At 32.7% G+C, this 27,625-nt stretch overlaps 1 protein-coding gene across 3 annotated transcripts in view; it reads left to right on the top strand.

The window, feature by feature from the left end:
- The first annotated feature begins 7,113 nt into the window (after positions 1-7,113).
- LOC149796916 (peptidylaminoacyl-L/D-isomerase-like) overlaps positions 7,114-27,625 on the top strand; it is a 48,614-nt gene continuing 28,102 nt past the window's right edge. For 2 of the 3 annotated variants that reach the window (XR_016421478.1, XM_089960306.1), the window contains exons 1-2: positions 7,114-7,164; positions 11,367-11,436. Coding sequence is in view for 1 of the 3 variants with exons in the window: in XM_089960306.1 (XP_089816432.1) it covers positions 7,141-7,164; positions 11,367-11,436 (94 nt within the window). In the remaining 2 variants the exon portion in view is untranslated. Of the gene's footprint in view, positions 7,165-11,366; positions 11,437-24,326; positions 24,406-27,625 lie in introns of all 3 variants that reach the window. The other variant, XM_089960307.1, reaches the window with a different exon arrangement.

The following is a 27,625-nucleotide window of genomic DNA, read 5'->3' as shown; positions in this document are numbered from 1 at the left end:
TGTTGATCAGCTTTTACGAGACTTCATAAGTATGTGACGTAATTATTCCAGATATGCTTGGTTCATCATCGGATATTGTTTGTATTAAAACTCATCGCAATTATCAGTAGAGTATTAATTACTCGTAGTGATTCTAAATAAATTTTAATATAACTGATGTGTATATGTGATTTGCCACACAAAGGAACAAAGTGAATTCTTCACCATGCGAGCATTCCAAGGTTACACAATCTACTTTTTCTTCATAAATGATCATTGGAGAAGAAAAAAATGTCAAGGACGAATAAATGAACATCTTTTATATCATTTGAAATATAATCTTTTTTCTATCTGTTTGGATGATATTCTCATGAAATACATTGTTCTTTTCAATAATAATGATAATAATAATAATGATAATAATAATAATAATAACAGCAGTTATACTAAAAGTTGTGGATGATGAGAAATATAACCCAGTGGGTTTTGTTCTTTATCCTCAGCTATTAGGTTGGATGATGAGACACATAACTCTCTGTTGTGAAAAGAGTGGAAATATCAAAATGGAATTCATAACTGATTTTCATTTTTTTAAAAATGCCATAGTTGCAAAAGTGATACAGAACCAGTCGTCAGAATGGTGCAGGCAGTGTACGATAGGGTATTCTCGATGTGTTGGTACCATCAACTAAAGAAATGGCCAAATAAGATGACAGTAATGTTTGTGGTACGACACTGATTCTTTATATGTATGTATGTATATTGACATATATATATATATATATATATATATATATATATATATATATATATATGGAGAGAGAGAGAGAGAGAGAGAGAGGAATCTTGCCTTTTTGCTAACTTTACTTTTCGTATCTCAGTCGGTTCGTACCGGCTAGGTGCATCTCGGTCATCAAGAGACACAGCCATTGCTATTTTCTTTTGGCTTGATGGAATTGTTTTCAAATCAAACGAACGCCGAAAATTTCAGAAATTTACCCAAAAAGTGTTTGGCTGAGAGAAACAAAATAATTTTTAAAAATAGATGATTAGAACAACAAAAGAAAAGATAAGACAAAATGAAAATGTACTAAAAGTTAGTGAACAGCTCGTAAATGTGTACAACCGACTAGGTACATATTCCATGTATACTGTACATTTTGGACGGTGCAATTCCTCAAAATTTTGCTAAACACGAACGCGTAATCTGTGAAAATAAATTCACCAAATCATGAGACACAAGATCTTTCCTCTCTTCATGATGACTGGGAAACAAATGAAATACATGCGTCTCTGAAATCCAAGCAACTTTTATCTGAGAAACAACATTATCCGGTGATGAAATAAGAAACGCAAAACGTTCATAGAAAGCAGATTTACAACAGTAAAGTCATACATAGCAGATTTACATTTTGTCACAAACTTTGTTTTAGAGCATGAAAATGTGACTACCAAAAGTAAAACACTGAGATACATAAAACTTCTAGAAAAATATCTGGAGAAAAACAGTGAGATACGCTCTATATATGAAGTGTCAGCACCTGACCTAAACAACATTCTCTCAAGAAATTTCTTTTGGATTTGTCAGAGTGATGGAAACGAATATGAGCCAACAACGTTGGGAGGTAATTAAAGGTCAATATATTGACTAAAAATACAAACGTTGAATTTAAATAATACTGTATGAGCAAATAGAATGATGCATAGCTCAAATATAGTAGTTTGAAATTGTTAATAGAGAAATGAATTTGTGAATGAGTACACAAATTAATGAGATAACTAATTACTATAAACATGATGTAATGACCAAAAATTATGTTTACAGAGATTTAAAACGTAAATTAAATACGATATAAAGAACTGGACTATTACATAATTTAAGGTTTCTACAACGTCGATAACACATTATACTAAACATTGAGAGAGAGAGAGAGAGAGAGAGAGAGACTTGGTACACCTAGATACATGACTTTTTATGGGAAATTTTGAACGGCATCTGAGAAGGCATAAATACAATTGCACCTTGGTTTATGGTCTTGAATTTTACAAGGCAAAATGGCCCTAAAAGGTAAACAGAATGATCTGAGGAAGAATGGGAAATGAAACAAACCCAAAATTGCTTAGGACGTCACTTATGATGACATTGATAAACTGTTTGAATCTTTGCTTTTGGACCTCAGCACACCAACAAGTTTACTGAAAACTTTATGGTTTATCAATACTTTGCACTTTTGGGTATGGGGAGGGAGTGAAGAACACAGAAGCATCATGTGTGGAGACATCTCATTAAATCAAGATTGCGAACTTACACTAGAATATTTGCAGTTTAACGAGAGACAAATGAAGAGAAGGACATGGGAGGACATAAAAAACGCAAGCAATGAAAATCCAAGGATGTATGCTAACTCTCTATATCCAGATAGATGTCCAGTAACTATTTTCAAATGTTATATGAATAAACGTTCGAGTGAAGTTTTTTACTTTGACCATCCATTTTACCTTGCCCCTGTATCTCACGTGTATGTACCTGGGACACATGAGCAATGGATTTACGGGCAGCAGTTGGGGCAAACAAGCTTAGCTTATTCATGCAAAATATGGCTATGAAAGTAAACTTGCCATAGTTGACTTCTAAACGCATTGCAAACTCGAGCGTGAGAAACTATCTATACCAGAAACTAAAATAAAACCATGTTACAGACACATAATCTATACACATGTCTGGCCACATACATCCTAACTCTCTCTCTAAAACTACCGAAAACTTAATAACAGTCAGAAATGTGTTATGTCGAACATGCTTTCTTCTACCTTTGTCAAAGATCTTCTTTGTGCTCCAGCTGAATCAAAGATGTACATGCAATCACAAATTACAAATAATGCACTTACCAATCACAAAGAATAAGTTATTCGTCCACACGCTATATCACATGCAGATTTCCCTGTTGCATATCCCTGCACTACTAATAGGAACACATATTTCCGAGACCAATACATATATTTTTCCAATAAACCGTAAACGTGAAAGTTCAGCACATGGTTTTCCACTAGGGACTGTGTTTAGAGGGTCTTTCCCACACGGGTTAATTTCGCAATCAATATTAATTACAACACCAGCATGTCATAAACAGATTTACCTCCCCCAAAGAGAAGGAGATAAGAGTTATATATGATAGTGACACAGATTTCTGATCACCAAGGAATAATTAAACGCACGGTCATTCACACTACAAGTTACTTTTCATTATGGTATATTTATAGCTGTGTACCTATTATATAACGTTTATAGAACGTTTCGAAATTAGAACTGATGAAATTTGAAACATTTTCTTGGAATAAATATTGCATATTTATTGTTAATTTCATATAACATACATCTATTAAATGTGACAATGCCTCAATACTATTTAACGATCTATGTTGTTATTTTCTCACTGGTAAACATTGTGTACTTCGGATGGACAGGTCACGCCACAGCCATCATTAACACATGGCTTTAAACTCTTTGCGTGATATTTACAATGCGTAACAATCATGACATGTTCCGAATAAATGGCATGTTCAGTTTTAGCTGTTTGTGGAGGAGGGTGTATAAGCGGTAAATATAGTTGGATTCTACGGTAATGATTATTCTGATTTTCTTAAATCATTATAACACCGAATGACCTACAGATAAAGGTGAAGACAATATTATGTTGTTGTTGTTGTTGAGTTTAATTATAGTAGCGTTCGCACAATTGTGCATGTGCCACTTTTTTCTGACTGCACCACAGCCTGCTAGTTGTTCTTGGGGAAGGGATGGTGCCACCTCCCCCAGGCTTTTATGGATTCAAGGAACCCTGATAGTTTGGCCTCAATCTGTGGGTCCATAAAGGTCCCTACAGTTGAATGGTTGGCTGTCATTAGTGGGAAGGAGAGCTCGTGAACGGTCCTGCTTACTTTACATCGCTGGTTTCTTGTTGCATTTGCCTTTATTTTTTTTATTTTTTTTTTCGAGATTTTTTTTTTCCTCTTCAAAATGTTCTAAAAGGAGGGGGAATGTTCTATGCTGTTTATAGAGGTTCTTAGTAGATATCATGTATGAAGAGAGATTTTCAAGATTATTATGGTATTACTAGTCGAGGTGTTTAGGGTGTGTTTCCTACGTTATGTTATTTATAAGTTTTTAGATATGACCTCTTTAAGTTATTTATTAATTGATGTTTTTAGAGATTGAATGTTATTTATACTTTATTTAGCAAGAGACCGGAGTCCTAGCCGATTACACGGTTCGTTAAGGACATCTAGGACAGGAATCCTAGCTGATTACTCGGTTCGTTAAGGACATCTAGGGCATCCGATTTTACGGTTTCCTTAGTTTTTTATAGGTGCTTCGTAAGTGAATTATTTATTAATACTTTTATAAAATTGAATCATATGTTATGGTTTTTTATGTGGTGGCTTCTACATTTATTTAGCTAGTTACTGGGTCTTTTGGTTTTGTGGGGATAGTAATTATATTTTGTTCCTAAGTCCTGCTGAGTCTATGAATTGATTTATATTTTTATATGCTGATTGTTTATTTTTATTAGAGTCCATAAGTAACTCTGGGTATGTGTGTGGTAATCCAATCTCTTTTTGGTTTTTGATAAATATTTTCCGAGCGAGTTGATATTTTGGGCATATATTGAATACGTGGTGTAGATCTTCGGTGGTGTGGCAGTTAAAGCAGTTAATGGTTGCTGGTTTGGGTCCTATAAACCTTCCAAAACTGCTTGCTAGTTTAGTTTTTCCAGTTATTATCCTGTTTATGGTTTTCTGTTCTAAAGAGGTACCCTTAGGTAGCTGTATGTTCCTATCTACGTTATTTTGGGTTTCATGGTGATTTTTCCCTTTTGTGGAGGAGTTCCAAAAATCTTGCCATGTTTGGTCTATATATGTTTGTGCGAAGTTCATTGCTTCTGTAGAGCTATAGTTAAGCTTGATAGAGTTTTGATCTCCTAGTTTGGTTTTTGCAACTTTGTCTGCTGTTTCGTTGCCAGAGATTCCAATGTGCGACGGTATCCACATGAGCTCGACTAATTGATGTGCTGTGGTGATATCGTCGATTAATTGGCATGCTCTGTCGAGGAATTTTCCCTAGAGTGTGTATTGCGATTTTGGATCGATTTGATAACGCTTAGGGAATCGCTTATAATGACTGCTTTAGGTATTTGATTGTTTTTGATCCATTGTAGTGATTCAAGTATAGCCCAGAATTCAGTGGTGTAAATGGAGCAATAGTCAGGTAATCTGGATCCCGTTTGTATATTGAATTCAGGGATGACTATTGCTGCTGCTGTTCTTGGTGGGTTGTTTGTTTTTGATCCATCGGTATATATTTTAACATAGTCCGGGTATTTTTGGTTGATTTCGTTTACCAGTACAGGTTTTAGTAAGTTTTCTTGTCCTTCTTTATTGCCTAATTTGGTAGCTTCAATGTTAATCCTTGGTGGTTTTTGTAACCATGGTGATTTGTTCTGGTCTGTATTGTTTGTTACCTGTTTTTTTAGTAGAGGTATCTTTTCTCTTAGTTCAAGGATTACTTTGCCACTTGGCGTGATAGGTATGATTTTGGGTTTGAAGACAACTTTAAACTTATTTATAGCTATTTTGGTGGGATGGTTGTCTGGGTGGGTATCTAATCGAATGGAGTATCGGAGGAGCAGTTCTTGCCTACGTAATTTTAAGGGTAGTTCTCCTGTTAGTGTTTGTAGTTCTTCTAATGATGTTGAGGGGAGTGTTCCTGTGCATAATAGCAAGGCTTTTCTCTGGATAGTGTCAAGTTTTTGTAGTACAGGCTGCTAAGCCGAGTTATATGCTTGGCAACCGTAATCCAGTTTTGATCTAATTAGGCTTTTATATATCGTGAGGAGGGTTTCCTGGCTGGATCCCCAGTTAGTCCCTGTGATGTTCCTGAGTAAATTGAGATCTTTGTTACAATTCTGGGTGAGTTGTTCAATGTGCTGTTTCCATGTGAGGTGGTTGTCAAAGAACATTCCTAGGAATTTTACTACTGTTACGTATTTGATTAATTGATTTTGTATATAGAAGTTTGGATAGACTAGGTTGTTATTTCGTTTGGGGGTGAATATGATTGCCACAGTTTTTTCATGAGATATTTTGAAACCCCATTTGTCCGCCCATCTCCCTATGTTGTCTAGGCTCTGCTGGATTTCTTTAACTACTGTGTTATTGGCAGGATTTCCATTCCTCCATATGCCACTATCATCTGCAAATTGTGACAAGTTTATTTTTCTGGAGGCTACATTGAGGTCAAGGTCGTTTACCATTAGGTTAAATAGTAACGGACTTATTACACTGCCTTGCGGTGTTCCATTTTCAAGTGAAAATATTCTTCCGAATGGGTGTTGCCTATTCTTGTGGTAATTTTCCGGCCTGTGAGGAAATCGCCAATCCAGTTGAACAAGCGTCCAGTTATTCCAAATTGGTTTAATTTGGCCATTAGTCCATTGGTCCATACTAGGTCGAACGCTTTTTCTAGGTCTAAAAAAAACCGCTATGAGGTTGCGATCGGTTTTCCTATGTGCGTTAAAAGCGAGTTTGATGTCTGTTTCCAATATTCACAATATTATGTGATGAATACTGTGTGTGTTGAATGTGATAAGCTATACTTCAAAATGAAGAGCTTTTTACTCTAATGGAAAATATTGGGTGCGAAAAATAATCTTCATTGGGGATTGCACCGAGACAAGGAAATCCCAGTCGCAGGGTTAAATTATTTGTCCACGAGCCAAGCTCCTTGTAACTCCTTGACTTGGATTTCGTTTGTTTCAATGTAAACTTCACCATCGATTATATTAATCACAGGTGTTTTCCGCGACTATTACGGTTTGGATTTAACACTCATTTGTTTCATTATTTAGTGTTCTAATTCAGCACCTGCTACTGCTTCGATTATAAAAATGAAGGCTAAAAAATCTGGCCAAGTAAACTTGAATCAAATGCTCTGTAATATTTTATGCATTTCAACCAACATTAAAAATTTTCAGGAGTCATTTATTTGGAACAATCAGTCAGACATGCTGTATCTCTCTAATGCCTATGACACATGTCAATTCTCACAGAAGCCAGACTATTCGTAATCAAGAGGAGTATTGCGTAAGACTTGGATCATTGATAATGCAGTGGTGTGTTATTATTTTTGTAAGTATCGATTTCATTTTGTCCCTTTGTATTTACATCTAATTATTCAATTTCAAAAGCATTTAAGAGCATGAGGTTGGTTATGAAATGGTCTGTTACGTCACAGCAATATAAATAGGCTAATTAGTACCAAGTCTATTAGAGCAATGTGTCTTGCGTAAGGGCACACCACGGTATCTTACCAGGTTGATCCAACGGTAGAATCCAGCACGTTTGCCACTGAACCAGCGCGGCTTCTATAAACATGGGATTCTTCTACTAGAGACAATATTCCATATATTAATATCAGGAGTTACTATTTCAATATGAGAGTGCTGACATCGAGTTCATCGTTTCAAGAACTACAATATTTGGCATCATATGGTAAAATGAAAGAACGAGTGTCATCTATAGCTTTTGCTATATTAAATGATTCCTTCAACGTTCATCTTCTAATATATAATCAGGTTACCCATCACACATTTGTATGTTGTTTGGATTTAATTGATTAGTAATTGAAAGTAAATATATATATTTAATAAAACCAAAGTGACTCTACAATGAACATGCAGAATATTACATTTTGTGTCAGGGAATATTTATCGAATATTTGATACCTTTCAGTGACACAAAAAACGCGAGTAGAGCTGGGACAGAGATTTCCAGTTCAAAAACTAAGTTTTAAAATAAGTTTCATTGATTTTGTCTTCGTAGGCTCTATTAAAACCCAGAGTTGACAATAATGTCATCAAAATAAACTCGAATAGTCAAATAAGATTATACTATCAAAACCGTTTGAGCAATACCTGAACAGCTTCTCAGTTATCCAAAATCTAGTTGTAAAAAAAATTCTTCCCCTAGCCATACTTCAGTGATATAATTTTAAAGCAATACTGAGAGCTTCATTTATTGAATTTTAAAACCAGAAAATCTAATTGGATAAACCTCTTTCGAACACAAAAACCAAGTGGCTCAAGCCATGACGAATCCGTAAGGGCACCACATGCAAATAAACTTGTCATCTATTTATAGTCTCTGTTTTTTCAATAAAGTTTTACGGTATAGCAATACAAGTAGGTTATTTAGTGTGAAGGTAATTCGAGTAAAATGCCTTGCTCAAGGAAACACCATGGTAGTTAACCCGGAATGGTCCGTTGGTAGTATTCGAAAACACACCCTCTCAGTCGTGAGTCGGCACGCCAACCATTGAGCCACCGCAGCTCCATGTTTTAATATACGGTTACACTACTTCATGATATAAAAACCGATGACGTTATTGTTCCTCCTTTTCAAATTCAACACCAACTAGGTTGCGTTTATTATTATCTGAATTGAAACTAACTAGGCGCCACAGCAAACATTTTCAAACTTTAATTCTATTAGAAATAATCATATAAGTCTTTGCAGTTTCAATGCCTTCATTGTGTTTATTGTTTGTCTAGTCTCTTTGACAAAGACAGAGTTGTAAGCGCTTAGGCTAGTTAAAAAATATTTTACACTGTTCGGAATCTCTCTCTCTCTCTCTCTCTCTCTCTCTCTCTCTCTCTCTCTCTCTCTATATATATATATATATATATATATATATATATATATATATATATATATATATATATATATATATATATATATATATATATATATATATATATATATACCACATACATTAAAATGAACATGGCTTTTAAAGTGTAGGTATACAGCAATTTGATAGACCAATGCTATTGTATATCAAACTGTGATTCGCCAATGGCGCAGTAATATGCTTATATAAACATTCTTGCAAATGTGTGCTGTTGATTCTAGATCAATGATGAGTCTCCAGTAGTTAGTCATTAGTGACGTATGAAAATAATGATAAAAACTAACAATAATCCCCGCTTTCTAAACGAATTTTATATGATACACAATTTCACCGCAATCATTCATGCTTTCAATTTCCCCTCCCCTCTCATGCATAATTGACAAACTACGCAACAATAGAGAGTGAGAGAAAAAAGAATTTCGGCTCGATGAAAACCTTGATGAATATAACAGACTTGAACACTGTCATTTAAAACATGTAGTTTGTAAGTCTAGATATAAAAAAAAGAAAGAAAAGAAGAAAAATAAAACCCAAAACAAACATAAGCCGATGACTTAATGGAAAAGTTGATGGGGAGCTACAAAATTAAATATTATGTAAATACTGTCCACACTAACAATGTTGTGTGGGCGTTGTAACTGGATATTGGCTAAATACATGCAACAAATTGCAATGTCTGATGTACACTGGAAGTCTTTATTCAGGCAAAATGGTCTCAGTCTGTCTTAATCAAATATCTGAGTGAGAGCAACATGCATCAGAGTAACGAAAGGGAGGGCATACATTATCGTGCTAGTTGTTGTCTTATAAATCATATATATTCTTTCAAGAATGTTGAGTCCTCTGCCAACAAGATGAGTACATCCAAATGTTGAACATCGGAGCGGTAACATGATGAATCACACCTGAATGTCAGTACAGCTATTTAAAACACTTTTAAATCACTTTTGATATATCACAATACGCGTAAATAGTGTTCATTTTTAGATCTAACTTGTTTCTCAGCTTTGTCTTTTGTTTTGCTAAGAGTAAAGTGCTGTCCATCATGTTTCGCAACTGCATGATGATGTTTCGTAGAGGACTTCGCTCAGGAACTAGTGGGTCTGGGTCGTCATCTTGCTCCTTTAACAATACCAATGATAGTTGTTTGCAATCTCTGTAACCTCGTGGTGGACACAATATTAAAATTTGGGTCATAACTCTGTTGCTATCGCCATCTTGTACATTCACGTTCAGGTGACAATCACTCTCGTAAACTCGGGTTGTTGTGGTATAGATTCTTCTTGCTGTTGTTGTTCCAGACCAGATATATCACTGGAATGTAAGCTTTGAGTGCAAGGAAAGGGCGTGTTAAAAGATTTTGAAGTTTACAGGCTCTAGCCTTTTTATTTAATATTTTATGCACAACAAAACCATACTGAACTGTATGAGAAATGATTTAATACATGCATTGTAAGAAATATAGTATACATGAGTATATGCATTGGTCTCTCTCTTTCTCACTCACTCCCTCCCTTTCTCTCAAACATGCCATTGTTCATTATTACAAATATACTACAGCATTAAACTTAAAACTAAAATATCATCAATACTTAATTTTAATATTTTAAACATATTTGGCTCTCTCTGTGTGGGCTACTCATGGACTAGAATCTGAATGTAAAAAGACTGATTCTCAGTCAATGCTAGGCTGATCCCAGCATTACAGTGTATTCTGGACCGATCCCATCTCAAGTAGAATTGGTGCTAGGCTGATCCCAGCGCAATGTAAAAGACTGATTACCAATCGGTGCTAGGCTGATCCCACCATTACAGTGTATTCTTGGCTGATCCCAGCTCAAGTTGAATTAGTGCTAGGCTGATCCCATCTTCAAGTAAATTCTGTGATATGCTGATCCCAGCATTAGAGTATATTCTGGGCTGATCCCATTTTCAATTAAATCTATGCTAGGCCGATCTCAGCATTATTGTTTATTCTGGGCAAATCCCAGCTCTAGGATAATTGGTGTTTTTCTGATCCCAGCATTACATTGTAATCTGGGCTCATTGCAGCTTCTATGGACTGTGCTAGGCTCATCCCAGCTCAAGTAAAATCTGTATTGGGCTCATCCCAGCATTCAGGTGTATTCTGGGCTGATCCCAGCTTAAGTAGACTATGTGCTAGGCTTATCGCAGCATGCTAATGTATTCTGGGCTTATCCCATCTTAACTAAATCTATGCTAGGCAGATCCCCGCATAAGAGTGTATTCTGAGTTGATCCCAAATTCGTAGAATAGAGCTAGGCTGATCCCAGCATGAAGAAAATATTCTTAAATTTTTCCTATTTAAAACTGTAAAAGAAATGTATTTAATGGGCATGACCTTTACGTTATTAGCATAGCTTATGAGTATCCGATTGGGGAAAAATATCCTATCTCATGGTAGTCCCATGCGCATGAACAACATAACGGCACAACCCACGATGTATTCATTAATGGGTGGTGACTAGGGTGGTGGTGGGCCATTACAAATCCATAAGAAAATTTTCCTGACCTTACGGTTCAATATTTGCTTGTAATAATCGTTTTTATTTATTACAATACCATGTTAAACACAAGCTGTACTTGGATTTGGTAAGTATTAGGTATATATATATTGCAGTCATTGCTTTTGAATGGATTTGTCCGGTCCGAATGGATAAAGGAGGGAGCTTGCAACGTGTCACGCACAGGTAGGCATGCATATATAAAGACAAATAGAATATTTACATATAGCATGTCTTACTTAATATAACAATTACATAAAAATATCCTTCCTCTCTCCCAGCACACACACACACAGACAGACACCCCCCATAGAGACATCTCTCTCTCTCTTTCTTTCTCTCTCTCTCTCTCTCTCTCTCTCTCTCTCTCTCTCTCTCTCTCTATATATATATATATATATATATATATATATATATATATATATATATATATATATATATATATATATATATATACATACATACATGCATACATATAAAGACGTCATAATGAGACAACTCATGACTGATAAAGATTCATTATAATTTGTTTTCAATTGCTAATTGTAGTGAAAGAATGTTTGCAATAAATATGATTGAAACTGTACACAGTGATGTTTCATCACAGCGTTATAATCTCTCCAACTATTATATCAACCAGTAACTCTAACCGATATTCTAAATTATTCTCTTGATTGATCACCATCACGTTTTCAAGACTAATTTACACGTATTTGTTGTTGCAGTAAAGCCACAGTGTCATCGAAATGAACAATATGTTATGTGTAGAGAATTGCAAAATCTTCTTCTATATTTTCTGAAATATATACACCTCTATTACATTGAAGTTTTAGTTGTAAAACTGAATCATTGGAAAAATGAAGGAACGACAGCAGCATTTTTCGATACATAAATATAATCAGTGTGGCCCTTATAAAACTTCTGAACCTTTCCATACATACTTCGGTTTTTATAATTTATTCCTTTACCTGTTACTGATATCCATAATCTACTTCATGAAATGTGTTTGTTCTCAAATCGAAAAGAGAAGAAAATACAGCCTAACTTCCGCTTTTAAATATATTTCCACACAGAAGATAAAACAGTAAACATATTGTCCATCGTCGAAAAATCTTATTTGTAAATCCAACATGTGCATAGCCTATGAAACAATTTTCACCCCCTTTCTCAAGTGTTTAATAGTAAGTTTAAAATAGCAGTAAAAGTATTTCACAAAGTATCTTCAAGAGATATGCCTCAAAAGATCCTCTTGTCATTTCTCCAGCCAAATTGACAAATATGACGTATAATATTTGTATCTACCGTTTCGAAAAGATCATCAAAAACCAGTCAAGGTAGGAACATAAAAAGATGGACGTATATGCATACAATGTGTCATCGGAATCATCTCAAGTCTGGGTAGTTTGTATTTTAGCAAGGACGTATATGCATACAATGTGTCATTGGAATCATCTCAAGTCTGGGTAGTTTGTATTTTAGTCTGCATAAATCGTGTACTATTTCATCATTTCAGATCATATCATTTATCAGACTTTTCATCGCCTTCATCGCCTTCAAACTCTATTTTTTAGAGATTTAAAATAATCTTGCCAATTCTGATAAAAAAATAGAAATTAACATTCCAAGTTATAGGATTTAAATCTTCTCCACGGAATTTAAATGTGTCTACATTTAGATTTTGATTTAACCTATCTTCTGATTAAATAATTCTATACCATCAAGGTAAGGGCCATCAGATATAAAAGGGAACTGTCAGAACATATGTAATGGACAGCTTTAACATCTTTATTAATCTTCAAGTTGAAGGATTTAACAAGTAGAGATGCACAGTCATCCAAGTCAGGAACATTTACGTTACAATGACACTTCTGCACATTTGAATTTGGAAGAAAAGCAGTTGATCTTCGTGAATATAGGCTCCCTCCCCTATTTACGAAATGTACAAGAAGATCGTAACCATCAAGGAGAGGTTTGTAAGTTTCTGTTGATTATCTCCATGCTTCACATTCTCCGATTATGTCATGTCGTCTACGATATTCGATATAGATATCAGAAAAATGTTTTCTTCTGGTGTTCCTTGCTAACAGAAATTTAAATAATTATCTTTACAACTGATTCATAATCCATTGTTGATGATGGACCATTTGTAAACCCCAATAGATTTTAAAAGTTTGATGTAATGAAACGTTCCAACAGAGTTTTATGTTCCATTTCGAATTGAGTTAATGTTCTATGTGAACCATCTATAGACATCTAGCGGTGATAGCTACTTTTAACTAAATATGAAGGTGTTAGTGTAAATAATATAGGCACAGACCATGTTAGCCCATACTCTCTCTGTAGGGAAAATAAGGTATATGATAGGTAGTAAAATGACTTTAAAAATAGGAAAATGCAATAAACGAAAAATAGAAGATCAGAAGAAACGGGTTGATTAATTCAAGACGGCTAACTTCATTATCGCATAAATCTCGAACAGCGCTGCCAAACATATTTTCCATGTTATACTTTATCATATCATGGACGGAGCCTGTTGTAATAACAACTATTTAACCAAATGTCGTTAACATTATCAGATTCTTTTTTACTTTTGATCGTTTGCAATGTATTTCTTTCATAGTTATCAAAGTCGCACTCGTAGGAGATAGAGGTAAACCTATCTTATATGACAAAAATCCATCAAAAGTATCTCGTGATGTTTGATGAGTACATTTTGTAAAATCTGCAATTGTAGATTGGAAGAAATGTTTTAATTATTGATAACACCATATACGACATCTGGCAATGATCTGGAAATTTTACTATGATTTCATACTACTTCCTGATTTATTTCTCTTCTATTTTCCCGATTCATTTTGAGTACAATGTTTACTAGTTATCTATAACTATGTTAGAATAGTTATCTTCAATGCCTCAGTGTATTTTTCCGATTCTTGAAAATTAAAGTTATTTATGGGTTTATGTTCAACAAGTCCCAATTCTTTTTCTATGTATGCTTACCCATTTAAATAGCACAAACAAATGGCTGAGATGGTGGATATTTTTTAGAAAGATTTTAAAGATCCTGTTTACTTTAATGGTTTGGTAGATGCGCAAGTCCAAAGAAAAATAAAAGATTCGGCAAATCTGGCAGATGAGTTTTATGGTCAATATATTGTTACATTGTTTCCTCAAGAACGATACAAAAATAAATTTACTTTTTTCCAGAAATTCTGACTTAAACGTAAACAATGATATTATTTTAAAATATGAAACAAATATGCTCATAGTGCTTGATTTTGAAACATGCCTTATTTAAGGAGCAATAGGAACGTTAGTACAAAACTTTTAGAACCCAGCAAACTAGATAAAATATTTGGAGGATAAACTGTTACGAAAGATTAAAATATGCAAATTGAAGAGAGTGTGTGTGTGTATGTGTGTGTGTTTGTGTGTGTGTGTGTGTGTGTGTGTGTGTGTATGTGTATGCGTGTGTGTGACTTGAATTTTTAAAGTAGTTTTAAAAATTTTTGAGTCGTATCGCAACGATGTCTGAAGTATGGCAGTTTATAGCGATGTCTAGCACTAGGGCATCATGCCACAGACATGTAGCATGATGTCCCACCCAGTCACATTATCCTGACAAAAGGCCGACCAGTCCTAACACTAACCTCTTAATGCTAAGCGCTAAGCGAGGCAATTGTTAGTACCATTTTTGTAAGTCTTTAGTAAGACTCGGTCAGTGATCGAACCCACGACCTCCCGCCTCCGAGGCGGACGCTCTAACCACTAGGCCACCGGAGCGGTATAACAGGTAATAGAAGCGAATAGAATAACTTATGACTTAAGACAGAAAAAAGTAACTAAAAAGAGTAGAACATCTACTGCAGTGAAAAGATTATTTACAGCACAAGATGAAAGAAAATTAAGCGATTATGTAAATGATGTAAAAGTGTAAAATTTGCAACGTGAAAATAGAATCTATGAAAATTTATGGTGAAACATAATTTTAAAAAAATCAAAGAGCTAGGAAAAAGCGTAAGCAAAATCAACACCAAGAAAAACAATGCCAAAGAGTAGAAAACATAAAATAGAACAACAACAACAATAAAGACAACATCAATCTCATTGCCTTTAGTTACTGGTTCTATCATAAACCGTTTGCCTAGGTATATTTTTGGAAATCGAACTTGAATATATATATATATATATATATATATATATATATATATATATATATATATATATATATATATATATATATATATATATATATATATATATATATATATATATAAATATTGATAAATTTAATCGACTAACTTAAAACAGATATTTTTTTAATATCCAACTATACCATTGGTGAGACGGTCAGGATCTCTTGATATAACTCTGAATTTCCTAAATTTCATTCAAATGTTACAACAGAGATTTTTATAATCAAAGATATTGAATTACGAGACCAAGTAGTAAATAAATTAGAAGACCCTGATTAATGGTCATAAAGTCCGATTACATGTTATGTGTGTCATCAAATTAAGCCAATATTTAAATGGAACGCTGAAATGCTATGCACACACAACGAAAAGATTATACAAAGGTAATACCCAATAGTAATGGAGGCAATGATACAATTAGAGAATGCAACTATAAAAAATAATTATTTATGAATACAGAATAAAGGAAAAGAATCATCAATATTCTGTTACTAAGTAGAACTAACACTAATTTTATGAATGGAAAAATTCTTAAAAAGCAAAATTTATTTAAATAAAAGTGCTGAAATAAATGGCACAATGGTAGTTTGTTACACAAAATACCAAAGTCTGACAGATGGATATTACCGTCTCCTCAAAATCGTTTCCCAACTAAGAGAGAAGTTAAAAATGTGAATGAAAATAGAACGGATTTGCCGAAATACTATTATTTTAAAAATGTTTAATGAGCATAGATTTGAATCTGAAAAAGACACAGTCCTGTAGGTCTTTAAATCACATTTGAAGAAGACAGTAACCATTATTGTGAACGTAGGACTGACCAAAATATCAACTAAAGGCTCCTTTTGTTCCTCAGTGTTTTTGAAAGTGTCTTTAAGCCAACAAGACTGAGCCTGGATATTGTCACGACCTAAATATGTAATCGATAATAAGGAGAAAACATACCAGCTGGATTTGGTCCTTCTGTTAATCTAACTCAAAAGAGCCGATAGTTTACAGCTAAATAATATGTACATTTTGCATAAATTGCAAAACCTGCTTATGAATAACAAAAACCAAGTAATGCTGCTAAACAATATATAGTAACAAAGATGATAAACATTATAATTCATTTCTCTGAAAATGAGTCCTACAAAAGCATCTACAAAGTATGAGATCATGATAACTTAACAAAAAAATGCAAAAGCTTTTTCACAGTCAATAAATATTGCATAGAATCTACCCCTACATTTTCTTAAATATGTAGAAATTAATGTACATAATATAAATATATTATCTGCCGTGGAATACCCAGCTCTAAATCCTGCTTGTTCTTCGCCCAGTAATTCGTTTTCCTCCACCCATTAATTTATTCTGTTATTTAAAATCGATGTAAACACTTTGCTTAATACAGGTAGTAAACTAATGCCTCTATAATTAGAGATTTCATTTGCATCCCCTTTCTTCAAATTTGGTATGATGATAGCCGTTGATCAATATTCTGGATAATATCCAACATCGAATAATTTATTAAATAATATTGTTAATATTGGTGCAATTATATTGCTGTTACATATAAATAAGTCGCTGGATAAAGCATATATTCCCCCAGCTTTGTTATGTTTCAGTTTACTAAATGCTAGGCATACCACCTCTGCAGTGATTGTTCTATCTAAAGTCTTGTGAATTACTTGAATGTTTTCAGTTTCCTGTATCTGGTCAACCGAGCTGGAAAAATTAAATAATTCAGAAAAATATTCATACCATGTTGCAGACGTGATACTGTTTTGCATACCAGTGCTTGGGTTCTTTACAATGCGCCAGAAAAGTTGTTGATCTTTAGAGCATAATGCAGATAAAAGGCTATTTATGTTTTAATTTAATATGCTTTTGCTTGCAATTAGTAAAATATTTATACATATTTCTATAAAATTTATAATCAGCAAGTGATTCACTTGTACGTTTTAATCTAAACTGTTTTAGATATCTTAAGGCTTTGCTTTTGGCGTTTGTGCAAAATGTATCAAACCAAGACTGGCATTTAACAATTCTTCTTGGAGATATCACAGCCAGAATTTGCTTTCTATGATTGTTTGTATTGTTCTTACTGCATAATGGTATATATCCGTAATCGTTTCGACACATTCATTAAGTTTGTTATTGTTTATATCATTTAAAATCGTGTTCATATTTTGAGATAATAGATCTTTGCAATTTTAGATAAAAGATAGACCTTCTTGATTGTTCCATATGTATTTATTTATTTCGTTACCCCCAGAGAAACCTAGAGCCTTTTCCTCTGGTTTACCCACGTAGACAAGTGAAAATACAATGGACATGTGTATTGGTTCCAATCTATCATCTATGTCAAAGGATGATATATCGTTTAAAACACCTACATCGGCTAAGACATCATCTATTGTTGAGGCCGAATTCACGTGCAGACGTGTAAATTTCCCTATCCCTTTATCTGATCCACATCTACCATTGGCGATTCTCAGTCCAGTCATTTGGCACAGTTGTAAAAGATTTTCTCCGTAGTGATTTATCTCCCTTAAGTCTTGATTAGCCCGATCATACATAATTAAAGGCTTGAAGTTGAACAAAATCATATTTGATAACATCTGGTTCCGAACCAGTATAGGCGTTAAAATCACCTACAATTATTATTTTATTGTCAGCATATTTAATTTTTAGGTGAGCTAATTCATTTTCTACCACTGCGTATGCATTTTTTGTCTGAATGGATAGAGGACTATTCAGGTGACAAATAGACAAAACCAAAAATTAAGTTCCACTTCAGTATGCTAGCCTTAAACGAAACAACCAAATAATATTTTTTAGGCACCTTTTTCTCCAGATATATTAAAATGCTTGAAGAGGGGTTCACGAACGAAAACCGAGATTCCCCTGAATTTATTGTTATTAATTCTTACGCTATCAAAGTTTTTGTAACCGTTAATATTAGACTGATCGATAGTTTCTGCCCATGTTTCAACAAAGCCTAATATATCTAAATGTTTCAACATAATTAATAAATTCTGGCCTCTCTTCTCTAGAAAGTTTCTCACTTAAACCATATATATTCAATATAAAGGAACAAAACGAACACTGGCTTAATTATAATGCCCAAGAAAATAAAGAAAAATTCTAATTTTTACCGCAACTTGAAACTTTGCATTCACTTTGGATAATAACTTTTCATTGGATAGGATTACTTGACTAAGAATCTTGGTTCAAACAATACTTTAACTTCAATTACAATTTTCAAATAAAAGAAAAATAACAAAACCAAACAAATATATATTTTTAGCTAATGACTAAATCTATATTGATAACGAAGGTGGAAAATGTACTTAAGAGTGTAACTGTTAAACTGTGTTCAGCTGAGCAATTGTTTTCGTCAAATATCAGAAAGCTCTAATATTTGCTACGAAGATAACCAAAGATAAAAATAGATAAATAATTGATATTATACAATATTCAGAAATATATAGTAAAGAAAACGTTTAAAAGGTTATATATACACAAACATTTTTATCTACTCAAAGTAGAAATTAGAAAGAAATGTTTTATTTACGACCGTACTAGTTATATAACATTGCTCTAAATATATTAGCTTTATGATCATAGGATACATTTACTTGATATATTTAGTTGATCAAGTATATTACCTTATCTCACGCAGATCGTTTATGACAGAATTTCATTTCTGCGTTATCACTCGCAGATATGATCCATAACATTTGCTATAAAATGCTACCTTCCTCAGGTCAGTGACCCTTTTTTTAACATCCTTAAGATTAGAATGATCATCTATAAAAAATTAAATATTAGTTCCTTGGTAAACACTGACTAGTAATTCTAATCAGAAACAATCCCAATTACTATGATGTCTTTAAATAACTATTTTCTGTTTGTAAGCCTTGTTCTACATAACTGTTGGAGAGATAACGATAGCATAATTAAAGCAATATTTATATTTCAGCTGGTTAAAAGTACTACCGACTTTGTTTCTCCACAATGTATTTAAACACAACACAAATAAATTAATGTCATAATGTTCTTTTAAATACATTATTTCAATGTTTAATAATGTTCTGTGTGAATATCAAATTCAGTATTGGTTTATGTTGTTAACAACTCACTTTGTTATTAGCATATACAGATATAGCAATTCCTTTCATATTAATCGATTGAAGTTTACTTCCTCATAGCTTTAATGTTAAATAGTTTTTTATATTTAGACAAATTTCGAATATATGTTGTATAGAACGAATAGAGAGGTTATGTTTTGATCATCGTATGTCAAAATACCTTCTCATTTTCTTTACAGCATAATTCATCATTTAATCATAACAAATGTATCGATGTATTATTAACTTATGGCGTATTTACTTTAACTTTATTATGTTTGTAATCATTTCAACCCTACATGCCAAACTCGTCTTCACGCCTTTTTTGTTCAACTGCAACATTCTTTCAAACATGTAACGATAATACCGTTATGATCATACACATTCCATTCACCCATACCCACGACTTTTTAAAACATTGAAGAGTTAGTTAGTTCTGAAAAATCATGAAAGTATCTACAACAAAATATATATAAATTTATGAGCATCTGCGTTTCATTTTGTATTTATCTGCTAGTGTATTAAGCTAACATTGTAAAATCTATATAATACTCCCTGTGCTCTTTCTAAATCGTGCCATATACTATGGTTATTTGTATAAACAAAACAAATATCTACGTGCTACATACAAAATGTACTTGCTGAATGTTTGTGCCGATGCTTTATTAATGCTTCTCTATTAATGCTGCTGGTGTCTTCTATTTAATAGTATCAAGGCTAATTTTTCATCGAGAACATTATATTTCTGAGCTCTTAGTTTGGGATTAAATATGTAATTTGATATAAATTCTGTATATGTCTAATTGTTTAAGATTTCAATTATGTACTTTTGTAAAACTATCTATTGTGTGTGACATGTATTCAGAAAAAGGTGATGGCATATACATAAGGCCGTAAATGTTGCCTAATTATTGAGGTATTGTTTCAGCTTTGTACGTTTCTAATACGTTAATATTGTTCTTGAATTGTATCTTTTTAGTCATGATTACTACTACTGTTACTGCTTATTCACCATACCTGTATACAAAATAACAATTTTATAACAATACACAACCAGGTATAACTATTGTCTCCACTTCAGACTCCGTTTTGTGTTCTAATTCTATCAAAGGACGCCATATTATTGACAGCCATTACTGTGATCATTTCAGTCAAAAATCTATGATTTGTCCACTTCAGTGCGTCCTTTATCCACTTCACGTTTCAACGAATCCCTTCGGTCGTAAACCGTTGTTCCATATCATTAAAATTTTCTCTTATCCGTGCTCTTCTTTATCTAATTTGCAAAGATTACCATGTACCACAGATATATTTTAACCACTTCTTCATCAATACATATTTTATTATTTGTATGGTGTAGTTCTGTTACAGTATCAAGCTAATTTGATAACAGTGACAAAATCTGTTCATTTAGCACTTTGATCTTTTTCTGAAATCAGTGATAGATAAATCATTAGTTGTTCTCGCTGGTTTGATGTTACATTCATACTTTGTCACTGCTTTTCTTAATTTTTACGTTATCTCATTTCAAACATTCATGTTTTGCAACTGTGACCAAGAAAATTAGTCCTATTTATGACCTTGTTGTTTCAGTCAGTAATTATGTGGTAAAACAAATCATCTTATCCTGAATGTTTTATTGTATCCCTTTGTTTAAATCACATTATTAATGTTCAAGTTTTGATAATAAAGTATTATAGTGGTTTAGACATTTCTTTATTTTTTCCATTGGAATCACTAATGCATCCATCTTTATATATCATTTGTTTTAATAGGTTTATAAGTATTGTTGAAAGTATAGTATCTCTTCTTGTTGATCTCTATTTGCAATAATAATTTTGCATCAGGTAAAGCGCTAAATCATGTTTGTTTTGTTGAATATCTATTTCATGCGTTCACTAATCTATTTTTGTATCTATTTTAGCTTTAATGTTTCTTTTGCAACGCCCTGTTCAGTCAATATAATTTTGATATCTGCTTGATCTGTCCTTGTGTGAACATCTTTGAAGATGTTATCATTTAAAATCTTTTTTTTTTGCATCTGACTACTAATGCGTACAGTTTCAGTAGCAGTATCGTTTGCTAGTTTTGGTTCGCCTGAGTCGATGATAAGAATTTCATTCATGTTTAAAGTACGCTAAATATTTAATGCGTACTTTGTGTTCCCTCCGATTTTTCATGTCTTTTGTCTTGCAGTAATTTACAATCTCTCTATATTTATTTTGCATGGGAAACGTAGATTATGGTCTATGACATATCCGTGTTCATATTTGACACATATAGTTTGCTTATTGATCCACTTTGTAGCTGCTTGCAAAGGCTATTAACAATTACGAAACTATAATCAACATGCAAACGCTTTTAGGCTTTCACCAAAAAGGTTTCATTTTATTAACATACTTGTTTAAAAGAGATTGGTTTCAACAATATTTGTCTTCCAATAATATCATGGTAGAACGTAGGTCAAATTAAACAAGGGATATTGAGGATTTGATCAGCAAGCATAAGCTTATTTTGACCTGTCTCCCCTATAACAATATGTATTGTTGTTATCCGGCTGATGTGAATAACGAAGACATGTTATCGCAAAGATTGAAACATGATAATGAGGTACTAAAATAACAGATTGTAAATACAATATTGTAATAATGTCAGACAGTAGCAAATCAGTGTTTACATGTTACTGCAGACATCCAATTCAACAAAAGAAGAGATAAAAGAAAAGAAAAGAAATAATAAATTAAAAGCATGTTGTCACTTATGGAGCTGGGGAGGGTAGATAAAGTACTTTTAACTTTTTCCTCGGGTGGTATGTATTTATGCCGGAGATATGTCAGCTTAATGTAAAGACGTCATTAATGATCAGTCAAGTCTTTTAAATGTAAGTATGTGCTTATGGAACGAATTAGAGATTGAAATCAAACTTTTACATATATGTCAAAGCTACCTTTCCCGTCCAAGAGTAAGCTTGAAAAAAATATCAGTTACCTAAATGGTATATGCTTGTTTTAAAATTTCGCCTTAAGTGTTCAGTTGCTAAATAATTGCCCTTTGCGTGTGAAGCCTTTAATAATTTCAATCTTATATACTTGTATTACAATTTCCCCATAAGACTTCAGCTGATAAATATTTATAATTTTCTTATGAAACCATCAATTCATTTTGATCATTAAATAGAAATAATTAAGAATAATAGATTATAATGATTGTAAAACAATTTTAAAATAAATGTTTGAAAATTCACAGTGTAACTTTTATGCCCGTGACATTTTGTCCTGCATGCCCAACATTACTATGATAATTCAAATTGTGACTTTTCTGTCCAAAGTGTATTTATAACCTCTTGTACTATGACTTTCTGTCATTTTTCGTCGATTATCATCTATGTTACCACTTGTGTCCGTAAAACATGTTTCTTTGTCAGGTTATTCTTCTGCCATAGTATGGGTCATTCGTACATAATCAATGTATTTCCCTCTGCTTAGTTGCGCAGTGCTTTTACACAATGTTATGGTGTTCTATCAATCTATGTTCTCTTTAATTTAATCCATTTTTAAAACCTAAATTTAAGCTCTTTCCCTCCTCTATATATTTAATTTAACTCACGTGTGCTTCAATATCTTCAGTAAAGAAACCAGATTAATAAATGTAATTTTTCACTAATTTAAATGACATCTTGAGCCTATTGCAAACTTTAAAATCTTCCTCACTAAACTACAAAGATACCAAAAATACTGAATTTTGCGTTCTTTGCTATACTATATTGATAATATTTGTTGTTCTGCATGCCATTTATTAGTCTTTTTTGCCAAAGTGTGTAATAATGTACACTGATAAAGACATGTTGATTCATGTAATTTTCTATTAAAATAACATAAACTAAAGTTATCATTTGCTTTAGTGATTCGACAGGTGTATAGGTTATTTTAGTCAGATATTAGTTCTCAAGTAATTTTGGCATCAACAACTCCGACTCCAAATCATCAAGTTCTATGTCATGTTTTGGTGAGGGTGTTGCCATTTTATTGTTATCCAAGAAGAATTGAATCAGTTTTTCGTCTCTAGGAGCATCTCAAGAAAGGGACATTTTATATTTTCGACGTGCGATTACTTGACTGTTGCTGCTTTATTGCAAGTTTTGTTGAATGTTTGTTTGTGGAAAAATACCAGCAATTATAATTTCATCACCTATTAAGTAAAGCTACTTTCTTTTTTTATCTTCAGTAAGTATTGATTTTTCTCTCAGTATGTGTTAAGTTTTCCTGCTTCTTGTGCATTTTTTAAAAGTCTTTTCAATTTTTAACACGTTGTTAACCATTTTATACCCAACTTGTATCTTTCTTAGTTTGTGTTTTATTTGTTCAACTTTGGAATCATAATTTGTTCCTCTGTATTTTAATTCGAGAGATTCGAAAATCTTATTGGAGATGATATAAAAAATGATATAAAACATAATAGAATAATAAAAAAAATATTATGTTAAAGAAAACAATACGCATTGAAGAAAACAAAGCAAAGGATAGTCAGAAATTGAACGTTAGAGAATGGGAACTAACACGGAAATCAGAAATCGGAAAAAGAACACACTATACTGAATACCAAAATTACCGCAACGACGGACATCAGGTGGGTCAATTTGCTAGATATAGAGTTTAAAGGCAACTGTCGACGACATGAAATTTGATGATTAAAAAAGTTACCATCGGTTGTCTTTTACTAAAGATATTTCAATTTGCTAAATCTCAAGGTTTATATGTCATTTCAGTCACTGTACATCTTTTTAAGTTAACCGATCCACAACAACATGAACATGCTTTCACCGGTCAAGCACACGTAATATGAAGGTTAGTGATAGCAGATAAACAAATAATAAAATGCCATCAAAAAAGAGATAAGAGAACACAATGAGGACTTGAATCTTGTCAATCTATCACTTTAATTACTCAGGTGATTTTTCACGATATTCTTTTTGTTCAGATTGCTTAGTGTTATGAAAGTAAGATGGTAGTCGTCCTAACTTAAATGACAAAAGTCCCCTTATGTATCGAATACAATTTAAAGTTATGCGATTTTCTTAAGTTTGTGTGCAATTTACTCAATCCATTAATTCGTTGAACTTTGTTAATTAAAGGTGTTGGAAACTGGATGATAACATTTCATAAATACTTTGATATTTTCGGTTATGTTGAACTAACAAAATATTCATATTTTGTCGTGATTTGTGTTCATTCATATTTTCTAACCATTTGTTAGTTATGATCATTGCACTTATCACTGTTCACGTATTATTTATAATCTTTAATAGCAGTGGTTGGTCTCTGGATTTTGTTCTTTCAAGTAGAACCTACTTCTTTTTTCAAGTTGTTTATTTCTCATTCAAATGCTGTGAAAATGGCAAAAGGTGGCAGTAAATGTGATCAGATAAATATGTAAGTCAAGCTTACGATCTAGGATATTATATGTGTCGGTCTCTGATTCAACCAGTAGGTATGATCACTCCCATAATAATTTACTAATGACGAATTGGAAACTTTGACAAACTCCTTAGCTTTAGTGGACGGATGGAAACATTTTCTTAAACATTATGTTAACATATATCAAACACAATATAAATGAATCAAACCTTTGTTAAAAAACATTAAGGAAATAAACGTTATATTAAGACAAGAATGAGATTTAGTACAAAATTATCTAGAAAATATAGTCCTAATATATGCTGGCTCCTAACTCTATAGAGAGAAGAAGAGGTGGGCCTAATTTTCTTGCGTCTGTAGGCTGAAAAAAGAGTGTGATGGGCATCAAATGATCAAAACAACCATCTTTGGAACAAAAAGCTACCATCAGACACAACAGAACACTTCCTTAGGATAATTCAAATTTAAAAACAAAATCCTTGGACCTGCAAGCAAAAGAAGCAGGTGTTCTTACAGATCAAAGAGTAAAAAGAAAGCGGATAAGTCCACAGGGGTAATTATACCTGAGAGGATAAACATATGCCATGAACTTTATAAAATCAGAAACAGATATCAATATAAATATTACAAATTGGATAGAGGACATTAAGATTTTTTTACAAACAAAGAGATGCACCCAGAATCGATCGGCATGGCGTTGTGGTGAAAAATCCATGACGCGTGGTAGAAGCAATGTGAAGGGGTCTGTCCTCGTTACCATAGGACGTCAGACATTTCTCTGCATATACTCAGTATGTTAAGTGTTGGAAATTGTGAATCACAAATAACAGATATATATATATATATATATATATATATATATATATATATATATATATATATATATATATATATATATATATATATATATATATATATACATTTTATAAGCTGGATAGAGGACATTAAGAAAGATTTTGACAAACGAATATATGCACCAAAACAGATATGTATGTGGTGGTGGTGCAAGAAGTATTATTCAGCACTTTGCAATTGCAGCGAATAATGTAAATAAATAAATGTACCCAAACTAAAAATTGAACGCAACTGTAAGACTGAATCCATTTGGATGTTAAGGTAGGAGTGAGTAATGCTTCAAGTAATCAACATTGATATTAAAAGCTAAGATACAATAATAGAGCAAAGATATAGGTTAACCTCCTTTCTAAAACATTCAAAGTTGTCAACAAGTTTAGGAATTTCCATTGAAATATGCCCTTGACTCAGATTCAAATAAACATGTTGCATTCCTACGGTAATGATCTGAATATTCAATCTATAATTACAGGGAAATATTAGCTATGTATTAAGCTCTTTACAAAATAAATATCACTAGTCCGCTAGATCATGAAATTGTTTTTGGACTGAGGTCAGTTACCAAGCACAGATACACATAACATATAATCACGGAGATCAGAAAATAAGCAATACAAATTAAATATACAAAACAGTGTAAATGGGCCATTCTCCGGCATATGTAACAATTACTGTACGTTTATGTGACAGTCACCTACTGTTTTTACTAATATCCATTATCCGATTCTGAAGACAGTTACCATATTTTAAAAGTGATTCTAAAATACTGTGGCTCCAAAGGCTGGGCAAAGGCAATTACCTCCATCGCAGTCAAGAAATAATGAGAGAGCTGCACAAAGATTTGAAAGGCTTGTTCAGATTCACAAAAAGTGATTGGTTAATGTATAACATATCAAAGCACAAAGTATGCAAAGTTGACTATTTGGTGAAAGCATTCTCGCAAGGTAATCAAAAGAACATAAAGAACAAACAGCCAGTAATTTTTGTATTTCAAGTTAAACATGAAACTTATGTTTTGCACTTAGTGTATATCATTAAGAGCAAAACACAAGTTTCATGTTTACCTTGAAATTTGTATATTTGTGGATCTTAATGACATTACTATATTCCATATGTTGACATTCATGCTGGCTAATTTCGCGGTTTTTTTTCGAAATCTCATCTTACTCTCCGCTCTGTATTACGAATAAAATCACTGACCAGTTGTATAAAACAAATGTTTTTGGCGGTTACTCCTCATGTTACAAGATTTAAGAAAAGCGGTTTATTTAAATATTGTCCAGAAATTTCATGTTAAGTTTCAGAAATGTAAGAATTATGTCATCCTCAAAAACTGGTAAGTTTGTTTTGCTGTTAGAATATTAGGAGAAATCGAAACTTGTAAGTCAGCTTGCGGTCAATTATCATGTTTATATATATATATATATATATATATATATATATATATATATATATATATATATATATATATATATATATATATATATATATATATATATATATATATATATATATATATATATATATATATATATATATAGTCACTATTCTATCATCATAATGTAAGTAAAAGAAATAAGTGAAATCAACTTTTAGAAAAATTTGCCAATTTATTATCAAAGTCATCAAATCAAAATATATGAGAAACTTATGAAGCGAATGCAAAATAATTATAAACGGTTCTGCTCAAGTCTAAAAGAATCAATTCTTCCGACTCAATTTCAGAGTTTCGAATGTACTGGTCTGCCAACAGCCCTGATGTTTCAAAATGGCATTGTCCAGAACTCCTTTGGAT

The sequence above is a fragment of the Sinohyriopsis cumingii genome, chromosome 6 (assembly GCF_028554795.1).
Source record: "Sinohyriopsis cumingii isolate HCF-2022 chromosome 6, ASM2855479v2, whole genome shotgun sequence".
Lineage (NCBI taxonomy): Eukaryota > Metazoa > Mollusca > Bivalvia > Unionida > Unionidae > Sinohyriopsis > Sinohyriopsis cumingii.
The sequence above is the reverse complement of the archived record's forward strand: the minus strand, read 5'-3'. Positions and strand labels throughout refer to the sequence as shown.